Raw genomic sequence first — 27,258 nt, 5'->3', positions numbered from 1 at the left:
TTCCCCAAATTCCACCCCACTCCTGTGTCCTCCCTTTCCCAATCGCCCTATTTCCCCCGTATTACTCTCAAGTCTACGCCCCGCATCCCCACGTTCCTCGTGTACCAGACTGTCCTAACAGCTTTCTCTGGCCATGTGGATCCTTCTGGCACTGGGGTCCCTGCTGCTCCTTCTCTCCACTCCCATCCCTTAGTGCTCCCTCCCTATTGGAATCCTCTTCATGATCCCAGGTTCGCCTACCCCTCCGACCTTTCATCCCTCACATCATCCCCACCCCCCACCCCCCAACCTCATCGCACTTCTGTCCTCCCGCCCGGCTGCCTTCCCCGTCGCCTTGGCGCCTCTTCTCTCCACCCTCCTCTTTTTTCTCTCCTCCCTCATTCTTGTCTCTCTCCCCCCTCCCTTCCCAAGATGAGAAACTCCAGAGGCGATGAGATGCTGCGATGCTGAGGCTGCAGGCGGGGAGGGACATTTCGCATTTTGCTAAGAGGAGCGGAACACGCCAACAGGGGCCCTGAGCTGCATAAGCTGTCTTCTGCGTCCCTCCCATCCTCAGCTCCTGCTCCCACCGCGAAGAGAGGGAGAAAGGGGGAGGGGGGCCCTCTGGCCAGTTCTGACTCTGTTTTCCCCCTACCCTGGTAACGGAAGTGCCAGGCGCCCTTTAGCAGAGGGGCGGGGGCACCGGAGTGGGAGGGGGGCATGGAACCTGTCCGGGAGCCCCCCAGGAGGAGCCGGCCCCCTCCACCACCCGCTCCAGCCTCGTCGGCTTCTTTGCCAAGAGTACTGTCCCCAGGGGACGGGGAGGGCCGGGGCCAGGAGGTGCTGCTGAGAAGATCAGGATCCGGGTACGAGGGCAGTACCAGCTGGAAGGCGGCCTTGGAGGGTAAGCAAGTAACATCCTTCTTCCTCCTCCATGGTTGCTGCCTCCCCAGAGAATCCTGTCCTCTTCTCAGGGTCCCTAGCTAGGACATCCTCTGCCGGGGTCCTATCCTTTCTGACCGGTGTATGACTCCATCACACCCTGCTACCTCTTCCAGTCCCCCCTCCCTCTCCTAGACTCCTTGGTAAGATCTGATCAGCCTGAGTAGTGAGAGTGAGGGTCCACTGGCTCTCCTTCCTGCCAGAGACACAGTCATCAGAGTTACCTTGGTCTTTTGTCCTTAGAGGTTGGGGCTTGGGGGTGGGAAAATTCAGATTTAGAATAGAGCAAATGCCAGCTGGTAGAAATGAGCCCTGCGCTGGAATTCAAAAGACCTGGATTCTCACCTTGGCCTTGCATATTAACTCACAATGTGACCTTGCATGAGTAACTTGATGCTTTGGGGCATAGCTTTCCTCATACATGTGCTGGAGAATTTTGTACCTGCCTACTACCCTCACAGGGATGTTGTCAAGATAAAATAGATTGTAGATACAAGTACACTTGGAGAAAATAAGTAACAAAACATGACATAACTGAGCATCCTTATGAAACGAATCACTCTCACCCAGTAAAAATGAGGATAAAGTCATGATTTGGTTAGTGAAGAGGAAGCCAGTATCCCACACATGCATCCCTCCCTGGATAAATATTTTATACTTTTTTAAAGCTAGCTTTCTTCAAAGATTTAACCTATTTCTGATGTACCCCACATGACTTAGAGGAGAGAAATCAGCCTGGTTGTGTTTAGATAGGTATTAGACTTTTGATTTAATTTATATAAGAAGCTCCCTTTCCCAGCACAGTTCCATATCTTATAGTTTTAGAAAGTTGCTTGGGACACAGAGAGGCAAGGGACTTGCCCAGGGTGCCATAATCAATGTATATCTGAGGGAAGACTTGAACCTTGGTTGTCCTTGTTCTAAAGATAGCACCCTATCCACACCACCACACTTCCTTGACAAATCTGGGTTTACACAATGCTTATGCCAATGCTAATGGTAGAGGGGACTTCCTGAAGGAGCAGTGATGATGTAAGACTGGAAATTAGAAGCCCTGGATGGTGACTTTGCAGAGGCGGCATTGAATATGAAGAGAAATATGGTGGTTGTTTTAGAAAAGTTATAGGGTGAGAAAACAGACTAAGGGAGACAGCAGGGGAGAAGAAGGAATTGAGCAAGGAAAGGTAGAGAACCCTCTTAAACTTGTATCCCAGGGTTTATCAAGATCTGCCTTATCTAGGATTCTACATCCTGGCCTAAACTAGCCAGGTTGACTGATTTATCAATCTCCTATCTACTCACCCTTTCCCCACTAGATGCTGCCTTTAACTTTCTATTATCATATCCCCCAGAACATGGTGGTCTATACCCAGGACTGTTAGAAATACTCTTTGACTGATGGTTGATTAACTTCCTGCAGGTTTGCCTAAGCCAAAAGGAAAGTGGAAACAAATGGAGTTATTTCTGGTTCTTGAGCTCTCTCAAAGACCACTCTGCCTTGTGGGCATGATTCTCCTCTACAGACTTTTACTTCTTGGCAATCTACCTTTTGGGTGTCTGGGGTGATAAGACAGATGTCTTATCACAACGGGATATGCTACACAGTTCTGAGGAGGCAGAGGAAGATTCCTGTCGACCCTTGTTGACCTCAGATATGTCATGGTAAGGTCCACTTCAGTCCTTGCTAAACCTCATCAAGGTCCATGAGCCAAGATGTCACTGGATTTCATCACAGTCCTTTTTTCTCCCTTCAGAGGGAAAAAATAATGGGCACTTTGACTAAAATGGTACATTTTATCTCCATCTAAGATTTACCTGGTACCTCTCAAACAGTCCAACTGGCCTTGGACCATCTCTTTCACTTTGATAGCTTTCCCAAAAGCATTACCTCTGGATGTGACTCTAAATTTATCTCCTGATTCTGGCAGGCATTCCTCTCATACTTCTACATCCAACCACAGCTTTCCTCTGCCTGTAAACCACAGTCCAATGGAGAAATAGATCATGCCATACCTTTGGTGTTTTCTGATGTTTATTGGGGCCATTCTTGTTCATGGTCAAGTTTTTATGTGGTAATGTCCAGTATGCATCCTTTCCTCAGTATGTATTCTGCACAAATTATGGACAGCACTCACAAATATATTCTACTGGACTTTCCTGGTCATATGTCAGAGAACCATGTAGAAAGAAATTTAAAAAAGAAGTTTTTTTAATTCTAGCATTCTGACAAATAGTCCTCTGGCTTAGACTCATAGACCCTAGTGATGGAGGCTAAGGAGAAGAAAAAGAACAGGGAAATTACTGGTGTTGGAAGGATCCAAATTATTATCAGGGCACATAGTTTGTGTTTTCGTGGACCACCACTAAACTAAATGATCCTCCATTAGTTAGCGCTAAGGCGCCTACCCCATCCTCTGCTATATCACTTCAATTGCATATAAATGATCACTTCCAATCACCCTGAGGATCTACCCACTTCTTCATCTTCAAATGTGGCTCATATCAGATCAGCCTATTTTCTGGTTTCGTAGCCTTTCCTACTTTTTCATTTCTACCTGAGTTTGCCTGGGGCCTTGAGGATCCTGTGTGCTAAGAAAGCGTGGGGTCATTGCTACTCTTTTGGGAACTAGAAGCGTAATAGTTCCTGATGGCTATTCTTCTGAATCCATAGACTGTCCATGTCTGTATCTTTTATCAAGAAATATACAGTGTCAATGTGATGTTCTTAGCTAATGAAGAGGGGAATGCTCTCAGAGTCTGCTCTTTTTTCTTACCCCACTCTGGCCATTCCAAACAAGTTAACTAGTTAACTATTGCTCTCTTGCTATTTGGAGGAAGGCCATGGTCTGATCTTACCTTGAAATTGTCTTCTCAAGCAGGAAGATTTCCCATTTGAAGTACAGTTGACCTTATTTTTAAGGTCTCTTTGTTGCTGTTGTCACATGTTGGACACCATGACAGTTGGACACCATGACAGTTTTTGACCCTCTTCCTTGCCTTACCTTTATGTATCTTGTGCTTCCTGTCACATCACTGATCCACTCTCTTGTAAGCTATAGTAAAGATACCAAGTTATCCCTTAGCTAGCTTCTTCTGTACATTGGATACAGCTCTGGTTTCTTTTTTCTCAGATTTTATCTTTCAGCCTAATATGTAATTTTCTTTGTGTTCTTGTTCAGGGTTATAAACCATCCCTTGTTTGGATAGTCACAGAAAGTCAGAAATGAAAGGGAAGAGGTTGGAAGAACAATTCCTTTGTTGTCATTAGACAAACAATCTAAGATCAAAGACAGGACAGACCAGTAATAAAGTTGATGGAATCAAAGGGAGGGAGGTGGTAATGTCCTAACTGGAAGCAAGGTCAAGATCAGGAATCATAACAATGTCTAAAAGAGGGCTAAGGAGTGCTAATTTCTGGGGTTCAAGCTACCCCATTGTTCAGTACTGAGCAAAGAATAAGGTGCCAAGTTAGACACAATTATTTCAATTGGCCGTACTTGGCTTGTTTCTTGAGCTAAAATGGAGAAGAGCATTGTGGGCATGGACAAGCTGCAACAAATGAGGGACTCCAGACAAGAACAAGAATTAAAGGATGTCATTGAGGAATTATGTGACAGGAAGAGAAAATGGGCTGGTCATATGGCAAGAGCCATGGATGGTAGGTGGATAAGCCAGAGTCATCCATGGGAGAAGATAGCAAGGAAGGCTTCTGGCCCATTGGAAACCCCCTCTGGGTCAAATGTTGGGAGAACAGGGATAGACAGGCATGAATGGATTTTGATCTGCATCACTGTAATTGATAAGATCACGGTCCATTTGAGTATTTGAGAACACTCAGTTTGGCATAAGACTGATTTAGAAATACACATGCTCCATTTTCTTTGGAAGACGCTTCAGCTGGAGGGCTCCTGCTACCACCATCCACACTGTGACAACAAACTGGAAAGTCCACATTGTGCCAGTCATTATCCTCCTTCCCTCTAATCCCTGAAGTTTGATTTGTTATTTATCAGCCACAGAACTTGGGTCTTGCACTGAGCTAGGCTATGAGGAAGAAGTGGAACAGACATTTATTTTCTCTTCTCCACTCCCAGGTGCTTCTTCCTTTTCCCTTTCCTTGGTCCACATTTTATGGAGACAACGTAGCAAAGTGGACAGAATGCTGGACCTGAAGTCAGGAAGGTCAGGGTTCAAGTCCTGCTTCTGAAATTTACTAGTTGTGTGATCTTGGGCAAGTCTCTTAACTTCTCTGAGACTCTGTTATCTCATCTGTAACATGGAGATAGTAATACCTATAGTACATACCTCACAGGGTGTTACTCTGTAAACTTGTGCTATGTAAGTGTTAAGTATTATTACTACAACATGCCCACTCAAAGTCTTTACATGGGTCCTGGATGAAGACTGTCCTGCCAGACAGGCCATTGATGTGAATGAGGTGAGTGTCCGCTCCCCATTCCCACAGATGCGAGGTGGCACAGTGAGCAGAGCACTAGACCTGGGACCAGGAAGATCTAAATTCAGATTTAGCCCCACATACTTCCTGGCTATGTGACCCTAGACAAACCATTTAACCGCTATCTGCCTCCATTTCCTCAGCTGTAAAATGGGATGAAATTGTTATGAGGATAAAATGAGATAATATTTGGAAAGTGCTTTGCTAACCTTATGGTGTTATATAAATGCTATCTATTATTACTGTTATTATCCAAGGTCTAGAGTCTGTGCCCTGATGGAGGGAGGGATGGGTGATGGTGTGGGCACTATCCCTAGGATACAAGTCAAGTAAAGATGAATGAATGCCCCTATTGGATGTTAGGTCTGCCACGTATTTCTGAGGTCATGTTGTTTTTTAATTTCACATTCCAGCAGACTAATTTATTGGGTCATCTATCCCCTGAAGGAGGCACCCCACTCTGATTTCTCACTAGCTTTGCAAAACTTTAATATAGTGTGTTAGTGGAGAATGAGATGGGGCTAGAAACACATGACAAAAACACTCTAAAAAGAGAGCTTCTCTGAAGGGGAGAATTGAGCGAGGCCCCAGCTTTCCTAGATCTTGTCTGACGTTTAGGTCGCCTTCCTTGAATGGCTCCGTCTATTTAGCGAGTGGCTGGGAGGAAAGGGAGGGCTCCATATATCTCTAAAGAGTTTGTGGAAATGAAAAGCTAGACAGAGCAGATCTTGTTGCAATGAACTCCAAGGCCCTGCCATGTTCTTTTGGATTCGTAGAATTTGAGAAAGGAAAGGAAATTTACAGATTCCCTATTTCAATCTCCTCATATGACAGATGAGGGAAATGGAGACATAGCAAGGTGAAAACACTTATCCATTTTCCTTAAGGCTTGTTAAGTGCTTATTAATTGATTATTAATAGTGGAACCAGGTCTTAAAATCAGATAGTCTGACTGCTGGCCCATCCCATGTGCTATTCACTGCCTCCTGCATTTGGAGTGGGGGTCCATACTTGTGCCTTCATGGATATAGGGAAATCTCAGTATGGAAACTCCCTCCACCAATGTAGGATCAGCATCTGCCATGCAACTTAAAGTCTTAGAGAGTTGTCTGCAAGGTTAAATGCTTCGCTGGTAGGCACACAGCTAGTATTTGTCAAAGACAGGACTTGAATTCAAGTCTTCTTGATTCCAAAGCCAGCCCTCTACCTACCGTGCCCTACTGCTTCCTGGCACCATATTGAATATTGTTCCAGTAGGTAAGTGGGCCCTCAGGTGCATCTTGACTCTCTTTCTGTTGTACACATTTTTTTTGTTATAACGATATTTGCTATAGACCAAGGGACAAAATCTTTTTCTTATAAAAGACTGACAGTAAAATATTACCTGAAGCCCACAGAAGTAGAAAGCAACTCCATTTATATCCCTTATATCTTTTTATATCAATATCAAGAAGTATTTCAACAAATGTAACAAAAGCATAATATATATGTATATGTGTATATACATACACACTCATATCTTTGTCTTTTGTGTTCGTCCTTCATTTTCGAAGAAGACCATGACATCAGAGAAATGATGACATGACTTGCCCTTGATTTTGTTTTGAGTGAGGGAGGGCTGTGCAGGTCACCAGCCTCACTTTCTTCTCCTGAGCCATCTGGATCCAGACAGCCCAGGATGCAATGGGAGACCTTGGCCTTTTTAGGATAAGGCCTTTTCAGGTACTCACTTAGAGGGAGGTAACACCCATTCAGTGAATAGGACTCTTTAAGAAGTACTCGGAGAATGGCCCTTTAATGAGCCAAAGAAAAAAATAACTAATCAAGCTGGAAGGGAAAGAGCAACAGTTACTATTGATAATCACTCTAAGCCAGGAGGGTCCAGAGAATAGCCATTAAGTAGAGCTTGGGCAGGGACCTATTGTTGTCCAATCTATGGGCTTCAGAGTGTAATATATATATCATAGATCAAGACAGGTCCAGCTGTCTGACCATAGCTACCACAGAGGCAAGCCCTACCACCTAGGCCTGTAAGTAACCTGAGTTCAGGAAAGTGTGTTTTCAATACATTTTCAAATGTTTATTGAAAATAGAGTGACTTTAGTTCATCTCTATATGAAAGTGTTTCCCTGTCTCAAAACCTAGCAGTAACTGCCTAGTGCCTATATAAGGAAGGGATGGAGTGGGGCGGGGGACTTCTTAGCTTAGCACAAGTCTGCCATTCCAGTGCTATTTCATAAAATTTCCTCTAAGTACTCACTACTGCACTATTCACTGTTCTCTTATCTACTTGTGTGTTCACACTATTCCCCAAGCCTGAATCAACCCAACCTCTATTTCTTTCAAACACATGAATACATATCATATATGTATTGGGTTTAGGAAGACCTATATTCAAATCCAGCCTCAGATACTTACTAGCTATGTGACCTCTGTCTGCCTCGGTTTCCCCTTCGGTAAAATGGGATAATAATAGCACCTGTGCCTCAGGTTTGTTGAGAGAACAAAATATTTGTAAAGTGTTTTTAGCACAGTGGAAGGCAGTAGATGATATATTGTTGTTGTTTATTTCCTTCTCCAGTTCATTTTACAGATGAGGAAACAGAGGCAGAAGGGATTAAGTGACTTGCCCAGGGTCACACAGTTAGTAAACGTGTGAAACTGGATTTGAATTCGAGAAGATGAGTCTTTCTGACTCGAAGTCCAGCACTCTATCCATTGTGCCACCTAGGTGCCTAGATGATATAGAAATATTGCTGTTATTATAGTGAAGTCATCAAGATAAACAAAGGGAGGTGTAGACACAGCGAGAGAAATATGCACACAAAGGGGGAGACACGGGGGGGAGGAAGAGAGAGAGAGAGAGAGAGACAGAGAGAGAGAGAGAGAGAGAGAGAGAGAGAGAGAGAGAGAGAGAAAGAGAGAGAGAGAGAGAGAGAGAGAGAGAGAGAGAGAGAGAGAGAGAGAGAGAGAGAGAGAGAGAGAGAGAGAGAGAGAGAGAGAGAGAGGAGGGAGATTTTTCCTGGGGCAACATCCCCATCTTGTGTTCTTGGAGGATAGTGCTATTGTGGCTTAATGCAGGCCCTAAACAAAGGTATTTAGAGAATCCATCATTTCAGTGGAGCCATGATGGACCCTTGAGGATTTGAGAGTTTGTCCAGGATCTGAAGAGCTAAAAGATTATAAAACTCTTTAACAGGAAAAAATAGTATGTCCCCAAACCATTTGAGATCAGAAGTGGACCTCCGCCATGGCACCACCAAGCTCAGGCACACTTCCTCCTGTGCTCTCCACCCCCTCCAAGCACGCTTGGTTCTGAGGGTCCCCTACGCACTGGGGGAGCCTCACTTGTGACCTGAGGGTCAAGGCCATGTGGGACACCTGGCATGGTTGGGCACAATGGCATGTAAGATCTCTTCCAGCTCAAAAATACGTGATGCTGCGATTAGTGAAGGATCATTAAGAGGATGGAAGGAAGCAAAGTGTGAGTTAAATGCCAGTAGTAAATTGAGCCCTAGATGCTTCTCAGTGTGGCCCCCTTCTCTACAGTTAACACCCTACCCTTCATCCTACATCCTACATCTCTTTGTGTCACATTCTTTGGTCCTTAATGCTCACTGAAGCCCAATTTACTCCCCAAGACTCCAACATTGTTGTCCTCTTCTACACAGGGTCCATCATAGGAGACGACATACTCCTTGATCTTACCGCAGCCACTTTCAGACTTTCTCCCTGCCCATCATCACTCAGCAACTAGCTATTGTCCTCTACAGTGAATACCATGTTTTCCAGAGACAGTTGGAGTCTGGGGGACCCAAGTTCAAATACTGCCTCAGACACTTACTATCTGTGTAAACTTGGGCAAGCTGATTTCCACCTCCTGTTTCTTCTTTGGACAATAATAATTACTGCACTTACTTCACTTGATTGCTGTGAGGATCAAATGACAATATTTATAAGGTGCCCTGGAAACTGAAGTGATATGTAAATGTTAGCTATTGCTGTTATACATGTCTGGTTCATTGTTGCTGTCTTCATTCCACCTTCTGGTCACTCCCTTTCCTCTTTAGTAAGGTGAGTATCTTGCTCACAGACTTCTCCATCCCAACCCAATACCCTGGCCTCCTCGTTCCTCAGCCTCCTCAACTCCCAAGACCTCTGTCTCTGGTCTAACTCCACTGTGCTGTTGTTGTTAGCTTTTCATTTACTTTCTTTTTTATGTCTTTTTAAAATTAATTAATTTATTTGTTTTCAGTTTTCTACAATCATTTCCATATTAGCCTTTCACTGTCAAAGAGGACCGATGATGTCTTGGGTGATGATTTGTTCGTGAATTGGATTTTATGAGAGGTTGGGTTGCACAAAGTCATCAGCCTCACTCTCACTTCCTGAGTCATCAAAGTCTAGTGGCAGGACAAATGGCTCAGGATGCAATGGATAGATAACCATAGTGTTTTTGATACCTCACCAAGGTCTAAGTGCTCCACAGTGCCTGCTTCAGCCACCTTCGTGGCTGTTGGAACAAGTTATTCTCATCCACCCATTGTACTGGGGAAGGTCTTCACATGCTTGGGCTAAACATTCCTCTAATTCACCAGCAGGCATGCAGGTTACCCTCAACCTGGTTTAGCTTGTCTACCGAGATGGTTTACCAGGGTGTGGCTCCTGTGCACTGAAGTGGACATATTTTAGGACTCACCCAGACTCAAGTCAATTTAGTCCCAGGTGCTGGAATTCCTCATGGTTGGGACAGAAAAGAGCTAGGAGTGAAAAGGTTTAGCTAACAGAATTCTTTCCCAAGGGCCATTTTAGAGTGATAGAAAGTACAATGAAGGTGGAGGTCAGGGATCTTATAATGATTTCAGAGGTAAGGAAAGAATGCATTCCAGATATGGGGGATCATTTATGCAAAGGGACAGGAGTAGGAGATGTCATGAGGAAGAGCTAGCAGGTCAGTTTGACTAGAATGGGGAATGTATAAAGGGGAGGCATATCAAATAAGAATGTAAATATAGGTGGGAACCAGATTGGGGAGGGCTGTAGGTGTGTGTGTGTGTGTGTGTGTGTGTGTGTGTGTGTGTGTGTTCGTTGCTGAAGAAGACCATGCCATCAGAGAAATAATGACATGACTTGCACTTGACTTTATTTTGAGTGAGGGAAGGCTGTGCAGGTCACCAGCCTCACTTCTCCTCCAGAGCCATCTGAATCCAGTGAACAGATATTCATCAGGATGACTGGAGATGACCCAGGATGAAGCAATTGGGGTTAAGTGACTTGCCCAAGGTCACACAGCTAGTGAGTGTCAAGTGTCTGAGGTGAGATTTGAACTCAGGTCCTTCTGACTCCTGCACAGGTGCTCTATCCATTGTACCACCTAGCTGCCCTGGGCTGTAGGTATCTGACTGGCTGAAGATTTTGTATTTTATCCTAGACACCCTCATTCGGTATCTGTGCATTTGTCTGTTTTTTTTCCTTTTTAATTTTTTGTTTCCCCCCCCAGTTTATTAATTTGCTTGTTTTCAGTTTTCAACAATCACTTCCATAAGTTCCAAATTTTCTCCCTTCCCTCTCCCCTCTCTCCCCAAGACAGCATGTAATCTTATATGGGTTCTACACATGCATTTCTATTAAATACATTTTCACATTAGTCATTGCATAGAAGAATTAAAATGAGTGGGAGAAATCATGAGAAAATCCAAATATAACAAAGGAGAAAATAGTCTGCTTCATTCTGCATTCTGACTCCATAGTTCTTTCTCTGAAGATGGATAGAATTTTGTGTGCATTTGTTTTAAGAAAATATTTTTGTAACTGTACTTCACTATAATTGATTTATTTTGTAATCCTATATATTTTCAGTATTTGAGAGCATGATTCTAAAAAGGGTTCCATAGGTTTTACCCAGCTATTAAAGGAGATCATGATACAATAAAGTATTGCTTGCATGGTTGTGATCAGATCTGTGTTTTAGAATGTCCAATTGACAGCAGGGTAAAGGACAGATTGGAATGGAGGGAGCCTAGAGTAGAAAGGTCAATTAGGAGACCATTGAAATTGTCTAGGAGGTGGTGGTAGTGGTGGTGATAAGAGCCTGAGTTATCTTAGGGGCTCTAAGAGTGGAGGGCATGTTGGCAAGAGAAGGACGTTAACAATTACCCCCTCTGAATTGTGGCTTTTAGGACAGCTAGGGCACAGATTATGGAGCAAAGCACAGATTATGGGAGTCAGGAAGATATGACTGGTCTCAAAACCGGTCTTGGACACTTACTATCTGTGTGATCCTGGCCAAGTCACTTAGCCTTGTTTGCCTCAGTTTCTTCATTTTTAACATGAACTGGATAAGGAAATGGCTAATCATTCTAGGATCTTTGCCAAGAAAACCCCAAAAGGGATCATGAAGAATCAGACATGACTGAAATGATTGAAAAGCAACAACAAAATTTACCTTTCTTTTGCTCTCTTTAGATATTAATTATATATTAATGCAGTGTCCTGGGTTAAAGCCCGAACCTTGCCAATAAGCATGACTGTCATATACTGAAACTCACCATTTTTCTTTTTTCTTATTTAAATTCTCATCAGTCTTCCTTTCTAGAAGACAATAAAGTTTTGGGAGACAGTAGAATTCCCTAAAACTAAGATTTAAATAGACAGAACCTTCTTTTTTAACCAAAGGATGTGTCGCTTGGTATTTGTAATGCTCTGGACCAGACCCATGGTTGTCCAGAAAGATATCCTCTCCAAGAGCGGTCCTCCCAATTACTATTATTCTGTTGGATAAATTATCCTCTCTAGACTTGCTCCATTTGGACAGAGGGATTTTATCTTTGTTATGAAGACCTTGCCTGGGAAGGCAGGATTTCAAATGTCAGTTATACTGCTTAAATCTCCCTTCAAACAATAATGCTCATGAACATCAGTACACACTCATTTATACATACAAGGTATCCCAACAATCTTTTGGTACATTGCATATGTATGTGTATGTAAGTGCATGTATGTATGTATTTATACATGTTATATAAATATATGGACACCTAGTATGTGTATATGTATGGATGTATGTATGTGTGTATACATGTATGTGTGTATATGTGTTTATATATGTGTGAATATATACACATACAGGAAAAAATGTAGTACCCATATATCTATGTGTTATTGTGGTCCAGTCATTTTTCAGTTGCATTTGACTCATCATGACCCTATTTGTGGATTTCTTGGCAGAGATACTGGAGTAGTTTGCCATTTCTTTTTCCAGCTCATTTTACAGATAAAGACACTAAGGCAAACAGGGTTAAGTGACTTGCCCAGGATCACACAACTAATAAGTGTCTGAGGCCGGATTTGAACTTAGGAAGACTAGTCTTCCTGACTCCAGGCCTGACACTTAGCTGCCCATATATATATATATATATACATACATACACACACATATATTGTATATATGTATATACACATTCATAGATATTTTATTCACATATATTAATATATTCATATTTTCATTTATTCACACCGATAAACATATCCATTTCTATATAGTCCCTGAAAGACTTGGAACCAAACAAACAGGGGACTAAGCTTTCCCCTCCTTCCACAATGATATCATGCCTCTCTCTCCTGTCCATTTCTCTGTTGCTCCCAGCTTCAGATTAGGCACTTCTAATATAACAGACAATTCAATGAGAGTCCACAGACAAGTCTCAGTGGGAGAATGCTGCTCTGTCTTCCAGTGGTGATCTGTGGGAAGGCCAGAGGTGACCTGGGGAGACTGAGAAGGGCTGGAGGCAGCCTGGCATCAGAGAAGGTGAAGGCGGAGGAGAGGGAAAGGACGAAATGAACATGCATGTCCTTTTAATGGTCAAGGCTTCTCAAATTAGGATAAACCCACAATCCTGCTTGAAGCCGCACACACACATTCAGCAAAGTCTCTTCATGATGATGAATTCTCTGCAGTCCATCAATTTGTTCTTCCTCCTTCCTTACTAGCCTTTCTTCCCCCTCTCCCTTCCTTTTCCCTCCCCAACCAGCTGAAGGTCCCTGGACCCAGGCACTGCCATCCTAGATGCCATGGCAGCTTTCTCTGAGACTTCTGGAAGTATGGAGACATCAAGCATTAATGCTTGGGGCCACTTTTAAAATTTCTATTGAAGTTGAACCTTCTGGTTTCAATTTAATTCAGTACTTATTAAGTACCTACTATATACCAGGTATTGTTCTCAGCACTGTGGATAAAAAAACTGGAAAAAAAATTATCCTGGAGTCATGTGCCATTTTATGGATGGGAAAACTGAGGCAAACAGAGTTAAGTGACTTACCGGGAGTCACTCAGTCAGTGTCTGAGGTCTGAGGTCAGTGTCTCAGCCCGTCCTGACTCCAGCTCCAGTGGTCCATCCACTGGGCCACCTAGCTACAATTGTCACTCATACTACTTCTTCCCAATTCCAAAGATAATTGAAAGTTGAATGCATTATATTCCTTAAATTACACACTGATTTGCTGGATTGTGGATTCCATGAGGGCAGAAATCACATCATATCACACTTATTACATTCATAGGTGAGTCCGTGATGTACATGGAGAATAGTGTTCAGAAGAGATCTGAGTTCAAATCTCACCTCTGACATTCTATGTGGCCATGAGGAAGTTCCTTCTTATATTCTCAGTTGAGGGAGCTATAAAATGGATACGGAAAAGCCCAAAGGGGCTTTGAGAGAGGAAGTATGAAAAGTGCTTTGTAAAGCTTCAAGTGGTATCTAAATGTCAGCTATCATGAGGCATTATAAATGGTTGATGATGAATTCTATTTCTTTTGCCCTAATGGAGTAAGCAGGGGGTAGCTTGGGGAGGGGGAGTGTCGTGGATAGAGTGTTGGGCTTAGATTCAGGAAGACCTGAGTTCAAATGTGGCCTCAGACACTTACTAGCTGTGTGACCTTGGGCAAATCACTTACCCCTGTTTGCTTCAGTTTCCTTATCTATAAAATGAGCTGCAGAAGGAAATAGTTAACAGCCCTAGTATCTGCCAAGAAAAACCTAAATAGGGCCCTGCAGAGAGTTGGACATGATTGAAAAGTGACTCAGCAAAAACAATGTAGTAAGCAAGTGACTTCCCTTTTCTGGGGTTCAGTTTTCTCATTTCTAAAAGGAGAGGCTTAGACCAGATGACTTCTGAAGTGTATACTCAGTTACTTACTTATCTCTCCAAAGTATTGTGTCTGCTGCAAACAAGGCCTAAGCAAGTGAAAGAAATGCCCAAGAACATTTACATAGCCATGTTTCACTGTATCAATTGATTAGGGTAGAGGAAAGGGGTGGGTATAGGTTATGAGGAGACAGATTTGACTTCATAGAAGAACGAACTCAGTAACAGTTAAAATGAGCTGTTGGACACAATAGACATCTTTCATTGCATTGATAGGAAGTGAGATCCCCATGCAGGTAAATATCCAGACAGAAGGTGGATGACGTAGAATGGATATTTTAGGTGGGAGGTTGGACTAGGTGAACTCTAAAGTCTCTTTCAACTCCAAGATTTTGTGGTTAAGTAAATGCATATAAAACTAGAACTCCAGGACCTGCTTTAATGAATGCATAAGAATCATTTGGAATTAGCACATTAACGGGAATGCAAATATATATAAGCAATTACTTGGAAACGATTTTATTTCTTTACCCTATTATTAATTTATATAGCGGAGTTTTTTTGTAAAGGATTCAAAAGCAAATTTTGTCTCAGTTTGTCCCTAAGTGATCACAAGTTTTGAATTAGTGTGATGCAATTTAATTTTCTGTGTGTTGAGGACTCCAGGGCCTGGTTATGTTAAATGGCCTAAAAAGCCTCCTCTAAATTGCTATAATGAAGAGCTTTTTAGTGATTGAGTTATCAAAATGTACCATCTTCACACCGCTTTTCCTTTCTTTTCCCCTTTCCCTCTCTCTCCTCTTCCTCTGCCTCTCCTCATATACACTTGACAACCTCAGGGTTACACTTAGTTAAGGTACTGATGGGAGTTTTGTGCTATAAAGAAGGTGATGAGGATGAGGATAACACACACACACACACACACACACACACACACACACACACACACTCTAATGAGAAAACAGATTTCCCAGCTAGAGCCCGTGGGTCCAGAGATTGGAGAATAAGTGATAAGAAGGTAAGGTGAGGTGCATATAGGATGGGACTCTAAGATGCCAGTTAAAGGCAGTGATTACGGCCTTGGACTGGGGTGTGGGGTCATGCCCCTCCTAAACACTTCAGAGTTGGAACCCAGAGGAAAGGTACTGGGGGCATCTGCACTGTCTCCCTCTTCTTGGGAGGCTGGGGAAGGAAGAGCAGAACCTGAGCCCTAGGATGAGTCCACCTGCTTTCTGAGTCTTGTGCTAAAGGCTCTGGGTTTGGAGGCTGAAGTCCAGGGGCAGGAGCTAAATCCCTTTTCCCTTCTCCATTCTAGATACAACGACCCGCTTGTTATTAGGAGCCATTGCCGTCTTGCTTTTTGCCATCCTCGTTGTGATGAGTATACTTGGTGAGTGGGTTTTTAATCAGTCTTCTATGTGCTAGAACTTGGGCAGTACTTACTGTACTAGCAGCTATTGTGGGTCTTGAAGTAGACCAGCATACCTCCCTTACAGAAAGCCCCAAATACAAAAATCCAATTCTGTATTCATAAGATTTAGACCTGGAAGAACATTAGTGACCATCCAGCTCAGGGATTCTTTTTTTAATTATTCTTATTAATTAATTAATTTTTAGTTTTCAACATCCATTTCCACAACATTCGAGTTCCAAATTTTCTCCCCATCTCTTCCCTCCCCCCACCTGAGATGGCATGCATTCTGATTGCTCCTTCCCCTGTCTGCCCTCATTTCTATCACCCCCTTCCCCCATCTTCTTCCCCTTTACTTTCTTGTAGGGCAAGATATATTTCTATACCCCACTGCCTGTATATCTTATTTCCAAGTTGCATGTAAAAACAATTTTTAACATTCATTTTCTTCCCTCCCCACTCACCCACATTAAGAAGGCAAGTAATTCAATATAGGTTATACATGTGTAGTTATGCAAAATACTTCCATAAGTCATGTTGTGAAAGACTAACTATGTCTCCCTCCATCGTATCCCACCTCCAAATTATTTTTTTCTCTCCTTTTCCCCCTAACTTTCCTGTAGGTTAAGATACTCAACTGAGTGTGTATGTTGTTCCCTCCTAAAGCCAAATCCAATAAGAATAAGGTTCACTGGTTCCCTTTCACCTCCCCCCTCTTCCTCTCCATTGTGAAACTTTTTTCTTGCCTCTTTTATGTGTAGTTCAGGGATTCTAAACCTAGAGTCTGAAGATTCCAAAGTATCTGTGGATAGATTTCAGAGGGTTCATGAACTTGGATGGGAAGAAATTCCATCATTATGTTCACTAACCTCTAAATGAAATGGAACATTTCCTTTAATTATGAATCTAGGCAATAAATATTCTTCTTCTTAGGACTCTATAGGCTTTACCAGGATCCAAAGGGGTAATGGGGTTCATGACAAGAGGAAGGTTAAGAACTCCTGCTCCAGCCTAACTCCCTCATTTATATAGATGAAGTTTTAGGGTTTCTGCACCCATTTTTTGTGAAGCATTATCTAAGTCCTTCAGATGCTCCTGCCTTCACCCTACTCAAATAATCCCAAATTCTGGTCTTTTCTTCACAATACCAACAACCCTGTATTCATGTCTACCTGTATATCTGGGTTCATGTCACATTTCCCAGGAAGGAGACATATATTCATTTATTAAGTGCCTACTAACTACCAAGCACCTTACAAATCTCACTTGACCCTCACAGCCCATTACCTCTTATCTCCATTTTACAATTGAGAAAACTGAAGCAAACAGAGGTGAAATGAGTTGCCTAGGGTCACACAGCTATTATGTGTCTTAGGTTGGATTTGAACTCAAGCTTTCCTGACTCTGGGTCTAGTGCTCTGTCCACTAAGTCTATCCACTCTATTCACTATCCACAGAGAGTTAAGGAGTACAGCCTGGAAAGAAATGAAGATGTAGTTGGCCTGGGTCTTCTCCTTAAAAAGCCAATTAGAGGGAGAGGCCATAAGGGCAGAAGGTAGTTCCAGTGTGAGAAGGGGTGGGGCTACTGGTGGGAGAAGATATTCTCCTTCTTGGCGAATCCACGATCCTAAAATGATGTTCCAAATGGTAACTGCTTTGCCTTCAGAACTGTGACCTGTCACTTCCACTTTGAGCTACAGAAATTACATACTGGTAATCAGCATTGATCACATTTGAATAACTCCTTCACAAACTTGTAGAAAAGGAGAGAGCGATTACAAGGATCACAAGATAGGCACTATACCAATTAATATCATTTACATTTTTTGTAAGAGTTGCTAGCCTGAGGGATTTAACAGACAGTTATCTTAATTTCAGCAAAGAATCTGATAGTCTCCTGTGATAGCCTGGTAATCTAGATGGTAAAATGGGCAGCTGGGTGGCACAGTGCCTAGAGCACTAGGCTTAGAATCAGAAGACTCATCTTCATGAGTTCAAATCCAACCTCAGACACTTACCAGCTGTGTGACCCTGGGCAAGTCACTTAACAAGGTTTGCCTCAGTTTCCTCATCTGTAAAATGAGCTGGAGAAGGGAATGACAAATCACTTTAGTATCTTTGCTAAGAAAACCCCAAATGGGGTCATGAAGAGTCAGACACAACTGAACAACAAATGATATAGTCCAGTTAGGTGCATTCATTGCCGTCTGAATGTAAAACTATTGTTTAAAAATATCTGGAGAGATATTAAGCACATATAAATAATAAATGAATATATATGATATGCAATATATTATTATAATATACAAATATATAGTATATAAAATAATATATAATAAAATGTAAATAAATATATCATAGAATAAATGTATTAAAATATAAATAATAAATATAACCCGGAGAAAGGTCAGCAGCAGCACACCCCAGGGCTCCATCCTTGACCCTGTTCTATTCAGTATTTTCATTAGTAACTTGGACGAAGCCAAAGTAGGCATGTATATGACACCAAACAGGAGATAGCTGATATGATACACCAAAGAACCCAAATTCAATATAACCTTGATAGACTATAATAACGGGCTGAAACCAATAAAATTACATTTAGCATGGATAAACATAAAGTCTGGAAAGAAAAAAGTTGCTTAAGTCTAGAATGGAGAAGACAAGAGTTCACGTGAGGAATACGTGGAGATTTCAGTTAATCACAAGCTCACTGTGAACATTGTGAACCCTATAACAGCAACAATAATTATACAGCACTAGGAGCTTTGCTAAACACTATATATAGTCCCATTTTATAGCATGAGGACATGAGGATGTTACCTCTGTGAAGGAAGTGCTAAAGTTATTATTATCTCCATTTTATAAATGGAAAATCTGAGGCTGAAAGAGGTTCCATAATTTGCCTATCATCTGTGTATGTTTCAGTAATTTTTCAGTCACATCCAACTTTCTACGACCCCTTTTGGTATCTTCTTGGCAAAGAAACTGGAATGGTTTGCCATTTGCTTCACCAGCTCATTTTGCAGATGAGGAAACTGAGGCCAACAAGGTTTGATCCATATCAAAATGAATGCAGATTCTTAAGTCCTTCAAAGTTGTTTGTCTTTGCAATGCTGTAGTTATTGTACAACTTGTTCTCCTGGTTCTGCCCTCCTCACTCGGCATCAGTTGATGTAGATCTTCCCAGGTTTCTCTGAATCGATCCCTTTCACCATTTCTAACAGCAGCTACTGTAGTTGTTGGCCAATCAGAGGCCAAAGCTTTGCATGTTTCTCCTGAGTATAGTTTTTATGAGTGGAATGTTGGTCTTGCTGCTTCGGATCACCTGCTTCAGATTCTTACGGTCTTGGTTTGCTAAGGTGATGGTGTGAAATCCAGTCAGCCAGAACGATTAAACGCTCACAAATGTGTGCATTCGCTTTATAAGTTATTGCTGGTATTTTTTTTCTTGTTCAGGAGCTTCCATTTCATGAAGAGACTGAGAAATATCTTTGCACTTCTGAGTGTCACAACTTCACACCTCTTCTGTAAATCCTCAAAATAGCTTTCACTTTTAGCCTGAACTTTCGTTTCCTTGTTTCATTTACTTACAGCTTTTAACTGCCTGGTCAGAGTAGCTTTCAGTTCTTTCACAGTGTCAAAAAATGAATTGAACTTCTTATTTTCTTTAGTCTTTTCTTTAAGGGTTTCTGAGTGCCTAATTTTTTCGGGGTGATACACCTTCATAATTTGAAATTTTATATGATTTTTTTCTTCAACATTTTAAATTTTAGTCAAAGCTATATTGTATTGGTTGAGCTGTTCTTTGTAACTTTAAAAATGTGCTTAATCTTGAAAGTTTTGGCAAGCTCCTGTTGTCCTATAGTTTCATGTTGAGAATAGTTCTTTATCATGTTGCTGTTCAGTCATTTTAGTCCTGTCCAATTCTTTGTGATCTCATTTGAGGTTTTCTTGGCAAAGATACTAGGGCAGTTTACCATTTCCTTCTCCAGATCATTTTACAGATGAGACAACTGAGGCAAACAGGGTTAAGTAACTTCTCTAGGGGCACACAGCTTGTAAGTGTCTGAGATCAGATCTGAACTCAGGGAGATGAGTCTTCCTGACTCCAGGCCCAGCAATCTATCCAATGCACCACAGTTTCTCTGGCTATTTCTTTAGGGAATAGTTTAACTGCCTGAGTAATACTGATGCTTTGGTTATTTCCAATTAACCCTCCTTTTACCTCCAGTGACCTCAAATCCCGTATACACAAAATCCAGGTCATTATCTAGGCAATTCACATTCTTCTTGAATGACTCACAGAGGACTTTTTATAGAATTCACTCCTGTGTCCTGGGACAGTGTTGTTTTTGAGTCAGTTGACAGTCACAGCTAGATCCTTAGATGATGAATAGTTGTACAATATGCCAATAGTTGTCCTGTTTCTGTAGGTGAAAGATCTATTTTTATATCTCACTTGAATGTCTTAATCAATATGCTGGTTCAGAATAGAAGTAGAACTGGCATGTTTTGGCAGATTGTAGGATTTTAAAAGTTTGAGATTCATAATTTCTGGGTAATTAGTCATTTTATTAATAAAGCTGGCATTTTAATAAAGGAGATCAGTGGCACTCAAATGCCAAAGACATCATGGCAGCAGGCTCATGGCTTTTATACCCTTGGAAGAGGAGTGTTCCTGAGGGTGGCCATCAACTCTTATTGGTTAACACTAACCAATTAACAAATTGGTTAACACTAACCAATTAACTAATCAGTTAATGGTTAACCATTAATGAGAGAATGAATATTACAATGAAGGACTGGACCTATTATAATGAACTTTGATTATGTCATTTACTTCCAAATTACCCCCATCATTGGGTAGTCTAGTCAAAGAATTCATCCCCCACCCAAGTCTGAGCAGAAGACAACAGGCTGGGAATTTTGCCTCAATTCCTTGTAAGGTTGGGTGAGGTCAGACCAAGAATGGAGAAAGTTAATTCAATCTCATTAGCAGTAATGCCTTTCAAGAGACTGAACTTTGGATTATAGAAAAAGGGGAAACTCTGGATCCCCCCAGATCATTTCTCTTAGGAGGAAAAGTGAAAAAGTAAGGGTAGAGATAGTTGTGGAAATTGTAATAATGAGAGATGTTAGAAAGAAATTAGCATTTTTAGCTTAGAGAGCTGATTATATTCACAGAATCTGATGATGCTAGAATAGGAGAGCTAGAAGAGATCAGAAAGATAGTTTAGTCTATTGTCCTCATTTCATACATGAAAAAAGTGAGGCCAGAGAACTTCAATGATTTGCCTAAGGGGCACACAGTGATGTTCTGGTCAAGCCCAGATCAGAACCCCTCTCTACATTCCCTGTCCACTGTTCTTTTCCATTCACCAGTTGCTTCTTTTTCCTCCCTTTTACAACTCTTCTCTTGGAGAAAACCAAACCAAAGCAAGCAAACATCCAAAACCCTTCTATCTTACAATACCCTCCCTTAATTTGCCAGTTGGAGAGAAGGGATTTTTGTTTGCACATCTTGTAGCTCAATTTAAGGGGAGGCATGAGGAGCTGTCTTCATATATCAGAAGTGTTCTATAGCAGAATTATTCCTCTATGATAACCCCAATGGTAGAATTAGGACCAGTGGGTGGAAATTAAAGGGAGATCACTCTTCCTTAGTGTAAGGGATTTTAAAAACAATTACAGCTGTATAGGTATGCACAGCATGAGAAAGCTGCATGAAGAGGTAGAAGTGCTCCCCAATCACTGGGAGTATTAAAACAGAAGCTTGGTCATCATCTGTGAGGGGTGCTTCAGGGGAAAGGAGGTTGTAATGAAGGATACTTTAAACAGCTAGGTGTTGAAGTGGCTTAGAGAACTGGACTGGGAGACAGGAAGACCTGAATTCCAGTCCTGCCTCAGTCACTTACTGTGTGACCCTGGGCAAATTGCTAAACTTATGTCTGCCTCAGTTTTCTTATTTTCAAATAGGGGATTGTAATATTATCTACCTCATAGGGTTGTTGGAAGAATAAAAATGAGATGATATTTGTAAAGTGCTTTGCAAACTTTAAAAATGCTATATAAATGCTTGATGTCATCATCATCATCATCATCATCATCATCATCATCATCATCATCATCATCATTGTCATCATTTTAAAGAGCAACAAGAATTTTTCCAATCCTTAGAGACCCTCTATCCATTGGGCATGAAGTTAGGAAGACTCATTTCCCTGAGTTCAAATCTCTTCTCAGACATTTACTAGCTATGTGACCCTGGACAAGTCAACTAACCCTGTTTGCCTTAGTTTCCTCAGTTGTAAAATGAGCTGGAGAAAGATATTGCAAACCACTCCAGTATCTCTGCCAAAAAAACCCCAAAGGAGGTCACAAAGAGTCAGACATGACTGAAATAACTGACCAACATGATGCTTAGACTGAGGTTGCTTATAAGAGGGAGACAGCTTTTGGTTGGGGACCTAGCTTCTGGTCCTTCCCCTCTTGAGAAGTCTATAGGATGTCAACCTGTCACAGCCCATTTGCTCTTTCATAAACCCAAAGAAGGAACCTTGAACAAAGTTAGGATTGGGAGACTTTATTGTACCCTCTCCCAAATCCATGCAAGTCTCATAGTGGTTCTGTTTTCTCTCACACAGCTTCTAAGGGCTGTATCAAATGTGACGCTCCATGCCCAGAAGATTGGTTACTCTATGGAAGGAAATGCTATTTCTTTTCTGAAGAGCCAAGAGATTGGAACACAGGGCGCCAGTACTGTCACACTCATGAGGCATCCCTAACTGTGATCCAGAGCCAGAAGGAGTTGGTGAGTATGACCCAGGATAGGACACTGGCCCCAATGGCTAGATATAGGTACTCTCCAGGGTAGGAAGCCAGCAGCCAAGTGCTTGGCAATTACATATTTCTGGGGAGAAGAGTTCATAAAACCCACTTGGGTCAATAGAAATCCTCTCAATATGAGGTCAGAGAAGAATAGGAAGAAAGAAAACTGAGGAATCAACCCTCTGTTTATGCTTTTTATTGTAAAAGCTAATTGTTTTTAATAAAGACTTAGCCTTGATCAGCACTGTTAACCCCAGGAAGAATTTGATGATGTAGGCTTCCTAGTTTGAAACGAAAGACCTGTGAATTCAAAACATATGTGTGAAAGGCACAGACAAAAAAAAATAACAATAGTAGCCCACACGTAAGCTCCCTGACAGCAAGGATTTTTTTTTCTTTTTTGTCTTTCTGTCCCCGGTGCTTGCCTAGCAAAGGGCTGGGAATATAGTAGCTGCTTAAGAAATAAACCCTTGTTGATTGATATGTGAAGCCTTTTCCTCACTACCATCCTGTGGCAGGAAATGCAAGCATAGTTAATTCCATTTTATAGACTAGAAAGTCGAGGCTTTTAAAATTGCTTGACATAACATATATCATTTGATCCAAAATAGCAGATATTCCCAATTTTTTTGGCCTTTGGCACGTTATTACATGACATTTTTGAGCACAGGGGAAGATGACCCAGACAGAGCATTCTGGGGGGAATCTGAGATTTAAAATTTGTCCCATGTTAGCCAGCCAGTGTAAGATCCGTCTTGGCGTTTTCATCTCAGAATCTTCACCGAGGAAAGCAGTCAGTAGCCTTCACATCTTGACTCAACGATTAAGGTTTGTTCTGAGACACATGAAAATGTCAGGAGGAAATGTCTGATCTCAAGGTTCTACCTATTTTCTTGATATAGGAATTTATGTTCAAGTTCACCAGGAAGGAACCCTGGATTGGCCTGAGGAGAGTAGGGGACGAATTTCACTGGATCAACGGAGATCCATTTCACCCAGATGAGTAAGCTGACTTTCATTCTTCTGATTGTTTGACAACAGGTTGTGGGACAGGTGCTTTCATGTTAATAACTCTGTAATTAATAATGTAATTAATAATTTCCTGTTAATTAACTCTGTTAATAACCAGAATTCCCTATTTCTGGACAAAGAAAGTTTTGACTTTGGAGACAAGGGATGTGGGTGTAAGAATGAGAGGCATAGTGTAGTGGGTGGGAGTATTGGACTTGGAAATAGGAAGTGGGAAGGGAAAGAAAGGGAATGAGCATTTCTTAAGAGCCTACTATGTGCCAGGCACTCTGCTGAGCAATTTACAAATATTACTTATTTGATTTGATGCACACAGCAAAACTGTGAGGTAGGTCGTATTATTATCCCAAATTTATAGCAGAGGAAACTGAGGCAGCCAGAGGTTAAGTGACTTGCCCAGGGTCACACAGGTAGTAGCATCTGAATTTCAACTCAAGTTTTCCTGACTCCAGGTCCAGCGTTCTATCCACTGTGCCATATTTATTAGCCGTGTAACTTTGGACAAGTCCCTTCACCTCACTGTGCCTCAGTTTTGTCATTTGTAAAATAAGGGATAGACTCTAAGGTCTCTTGAGGCTTTAATTCTATGTTTCGGAGGACTGTAGTTAGGAAGTCATCTGGTGACAATTTTAAGTTCAGATCATTTGACTATAAGAACATGGCACGGTGGACATCGGAGAAATTAAGGTATTTAAACCTTGTTATGGAAAAAAATTGTGTGGGTGTTACCAAGCAGGAGATGATTAAAGGAGGGAAAGTGTCTTGGGGTCCCATTGGGTCTCCATTCATGGCAGGGCTGCCTCAGCAGCAGGAATGTTTTCCCTGGCTGACCTTCAGCTGGGCTACATTCTCTTTTTAGACTCCCTTTATTTTCCCCCTCCTTTTTCCTCTGGCTCTGTCTGCTTCTTCCCTTATGCTTCCTTTTCCAGCTCCTTTCCTCCCTCTCTCCTTTCTTCTCCTCTTTGCCAATGCACTGCAGTAGGAGGGCTAACCTTGGTCCGGGGGACACATCCTGCCTCAGCCACTTGTTACATGGCTGTTTGGGAGTAAGTCACTTAGACTCACCTGGAAAACAAGGGATGTGGACCATGGATCTCCTCTAGACGACCACTGAGCTCAAAATCAAAGATTGTGTTTCTTGTCCATCTGTTGGATCAACCAACAGCAAACGGTGATAATGCACCAACTATGTTCTAGGCTTTGTGTTGCCTTTCTCTTTTCTCCATGCCTCTTCTCAAGGGACCGTGGAAAGTTTCATCCACATTAGGTGACTTGGGCATCTTCCTTTAACAACACTCCATTGTTTCTGGAGGCAGAAATTTTCACTGAGAACTCTGGAAAGCCCACAGTCTGTGTTTTCTCTATTATCATCCCACTTCACTATCACCCCTATACACACACGCGCACACACACACACACACACACACACACACACACACACACAATTGGGTAGTTTTGTGCCTGACTTTGCCAGGTGACTCAAAGTCATCAATCATAGTAATGGAATCTCCTGTGAGATCCTATTCCAGGCTCCTGGCAAGGGACACAGCATTCAATTCTATTCGATATAAAAGCATCTATTAAGAGCCTACTATGTTCAGGCACTATGCTAGGTGACTAAAGTTTTAAAACAATAACAGTCCCCACTCTTAAGGGTATTCTATATTCTTGGTGAATACAATAATTTGAAAATCTACAGATTATCTGCTTCTAATAGGAAACAAATAATAGAGAATATTTACGTAGCATCAAGGTTCACAAATGTAATATATTTTTATTATTACAAAGATATTACAAATATAATATGCTTTATAATTTTTGAAGCACGTTACATATATTTTCTCATTTGATTCTCAGAATCAAATACCTGTAGGAGCCCTATTTTAGAGATGAGGAAAATGGGGCTAGGAGATAGGCAATGACTTGTCTATGGTTACATAATGAGGAAGCACTGAAGTCAGGATTCAAACCCAGATCCAAGTTCAGTCCTCTTTTCATTACACCATACTGTCCTTCTTAAGAGTCAGAACCAGGGGATTTCCTTGAAACTTTAAGGACATAAATTGAGGCAGCTAGGTGACCCAGTGGATAGAGTGCTGTTTCAGACACTTATTAGCTGTGTGATATCAGTCATTTAATCTCTGTCTCAGTTTATCTGTAAAATGGGAGTAATGAAAGCACCTACTTCCCAGGGTTCTGAGGTTCAAAGGAGTACTTATAATGTACTTAACCCAGTACCTAATATATAATAAATTTATTTTAAATAAATGCTTGCTTTCCTCAACTCAATATTTTTATTAAGCACCTATTAGATACAATAATTTGATTAAAATATTTATTGACTGCTATGGGCAAAGCATGATGGTAGGCTTGGAATACAAAAAGAAAGAGTGAAAAAAATAGCTACCCTCAGAGTTTATGTTCTCCTTGGTGGGAACAATCTGTAAGTGAGATACACCTGAACATATAAGTACACAATAGTTTGAGGAAGCACAGTGTACTAGAAACCAGGGGGATTTTGTACCATGAAAGCTACCATACTGTTGTATAGGAAGGTTATAGAGCTTTTTACTTCAAAAAGTGGCATGATGGACCTGTGATCTCCTCTATATATCATCCATGTCCTGCAATAGATACTTTCCCATCCTATGTGATTCTAGCCTATGTTTTACAAACCCTGCAAGAGGAAGCCATCCAGTCTGCCAGAGGCCTTTCTCTGATGGAGTAAGCTGACAATTAAATCCAAGGATTTAGGGAAATTCTTGGGTGATTGACTTAATAGTTTATTAAGGGAAGCCAAGGTTGCTTCAGGCCCATCCCTAACCCATGAAAGCAATATCACAGTGGGAAATGAAGTATTTGTGCATCCTTGGAGAAGTTTCAAAATGGTGTCTAAGTGTGTTACTGTCCATGGGAGGCTTTGGGTTTTCACCAGGACACATTTGACTTATCATTTAATCATTTATTAGGAGCTTCTGATATCCAGATACTGTGTTTAGTGCTGGGCATACAAATACAAACAAAGATACAGATGGGGTAATTCTAGAACCATGGTCAATGATCAAAATCAACAGTTGTTCCTGGATGGGGCATATCAATCTACTTCCCTTTGGCCCATTGAACATTGGGACCCAAGTGCCCTTCCCTGGCTACTCCCTCTCTATTTGGGTTGGTTCCTGCATTAGAATATTAGCTTCTTGAAGGCAAGGACCCTTTTTGTTTTTGTATTTGTATCGCCAATACTTGGCAAAAAGTAAGCACTTTAATATATTTTTCATTCATTCATTCATTCATTCATTCATTCATTCATTCATTCATTCATTCACTCTTTCATGACCAAATAAATAAGCCATGGAGAAAAAAGAATGTTTAAAAGCGAAGCAGTCATGTACATAGATAAAAAGCCAGTCGTACTCAGGAAGACTTGGATTCCAATCCAATGACATGTATTGGCCATGTGACCTGG

The 27,258-nt window shown here is 41.5% G+C and overlaps 1 protein-coding gene and 1 long non-coding RNA gene across 9 annotated transcripts in view; one reads left to right on the top strand and one right to left on the bottom strand.

Annotated features, from left to right (window-relative positions):
- LOC140530951 (uncharacterized) overlaps positions 1 to 4,017 on the bottom strand; it is a 46,733-nt gene extending 42,716 nt beyond the window's left edge. Inside the window, exons 1-2 of the long non-coding RNA XR_011976198.1 lie at positions 3,778 to 4,017; positions 2,935 to 3,078 (exon numbers count right to left, since the gene is read on the bottom strand). This is a non-coding gene — a long non-coding RNA (uncharacterized lncRNA). The remainder of the gene's footprint in view (positions 1 to 2,934; positions 3,079 to 3,777) is intronic.
- Positions 1 to 27,258, top strand: part of CLEC2L (C-type lectin domain family 2 member L) — a 34,374-nt gene that overhangs the window by 123 nt on the left and 6,993 nt on the right. For 3 of the 8 annotated variants that reach the window (XM_072650106.1, XM_072650109.1, XM_072650111.1), the window contains exons 2-5: positions 412 to 883; positions 15,837 to 15,911; positions 22,580 to 22,746; positions 23,666 to 23,766. In XM_072650106.1, coding sequence (XP_072506207.1) covers positions 700 to 883; positions 15,837 to 15,911; positions 22,580 to 22,746; positions 23,666 to 23,766 — 527 coding nt within the window. In that variant the 5' untranslated portion in view covers positions 412 to 699. Of the gene's footprint in view, positions 1 to 349; positions 884 to 1,176; positions 2,584 to 4,036; positions 5,360 to 15,836; positions 15,912 to 22,579; positions 22,747 to 23,665; positions 23,767 to 27,258 lie in introns of those variants that run through there. The other 5 variants (XM_072650110.1, XM_072650112.1, XM_072650108.1 and 2 more) reach the window with 4 other exon arrangements.

This window comes from Notamacropus eugenii, chromosome 3 (genome assembly GCF_028372415.1).
Source record: "Notamacropus eugenii isolate mMacEug1 chromosome 3, mMacEug1.pri_v2, whole genome shotgun sequence".
Taxonomy (NCBI): domain Eukaryota; kingdom Metazoa; phylum Chordata; class Mammalia; order Diprotodontia; family Macropodidae; genus Notamacropus; species Notamacropus eugenii.
This window is presented reverse-complemented; position numbering and strand designations above follow the sequence as displayed.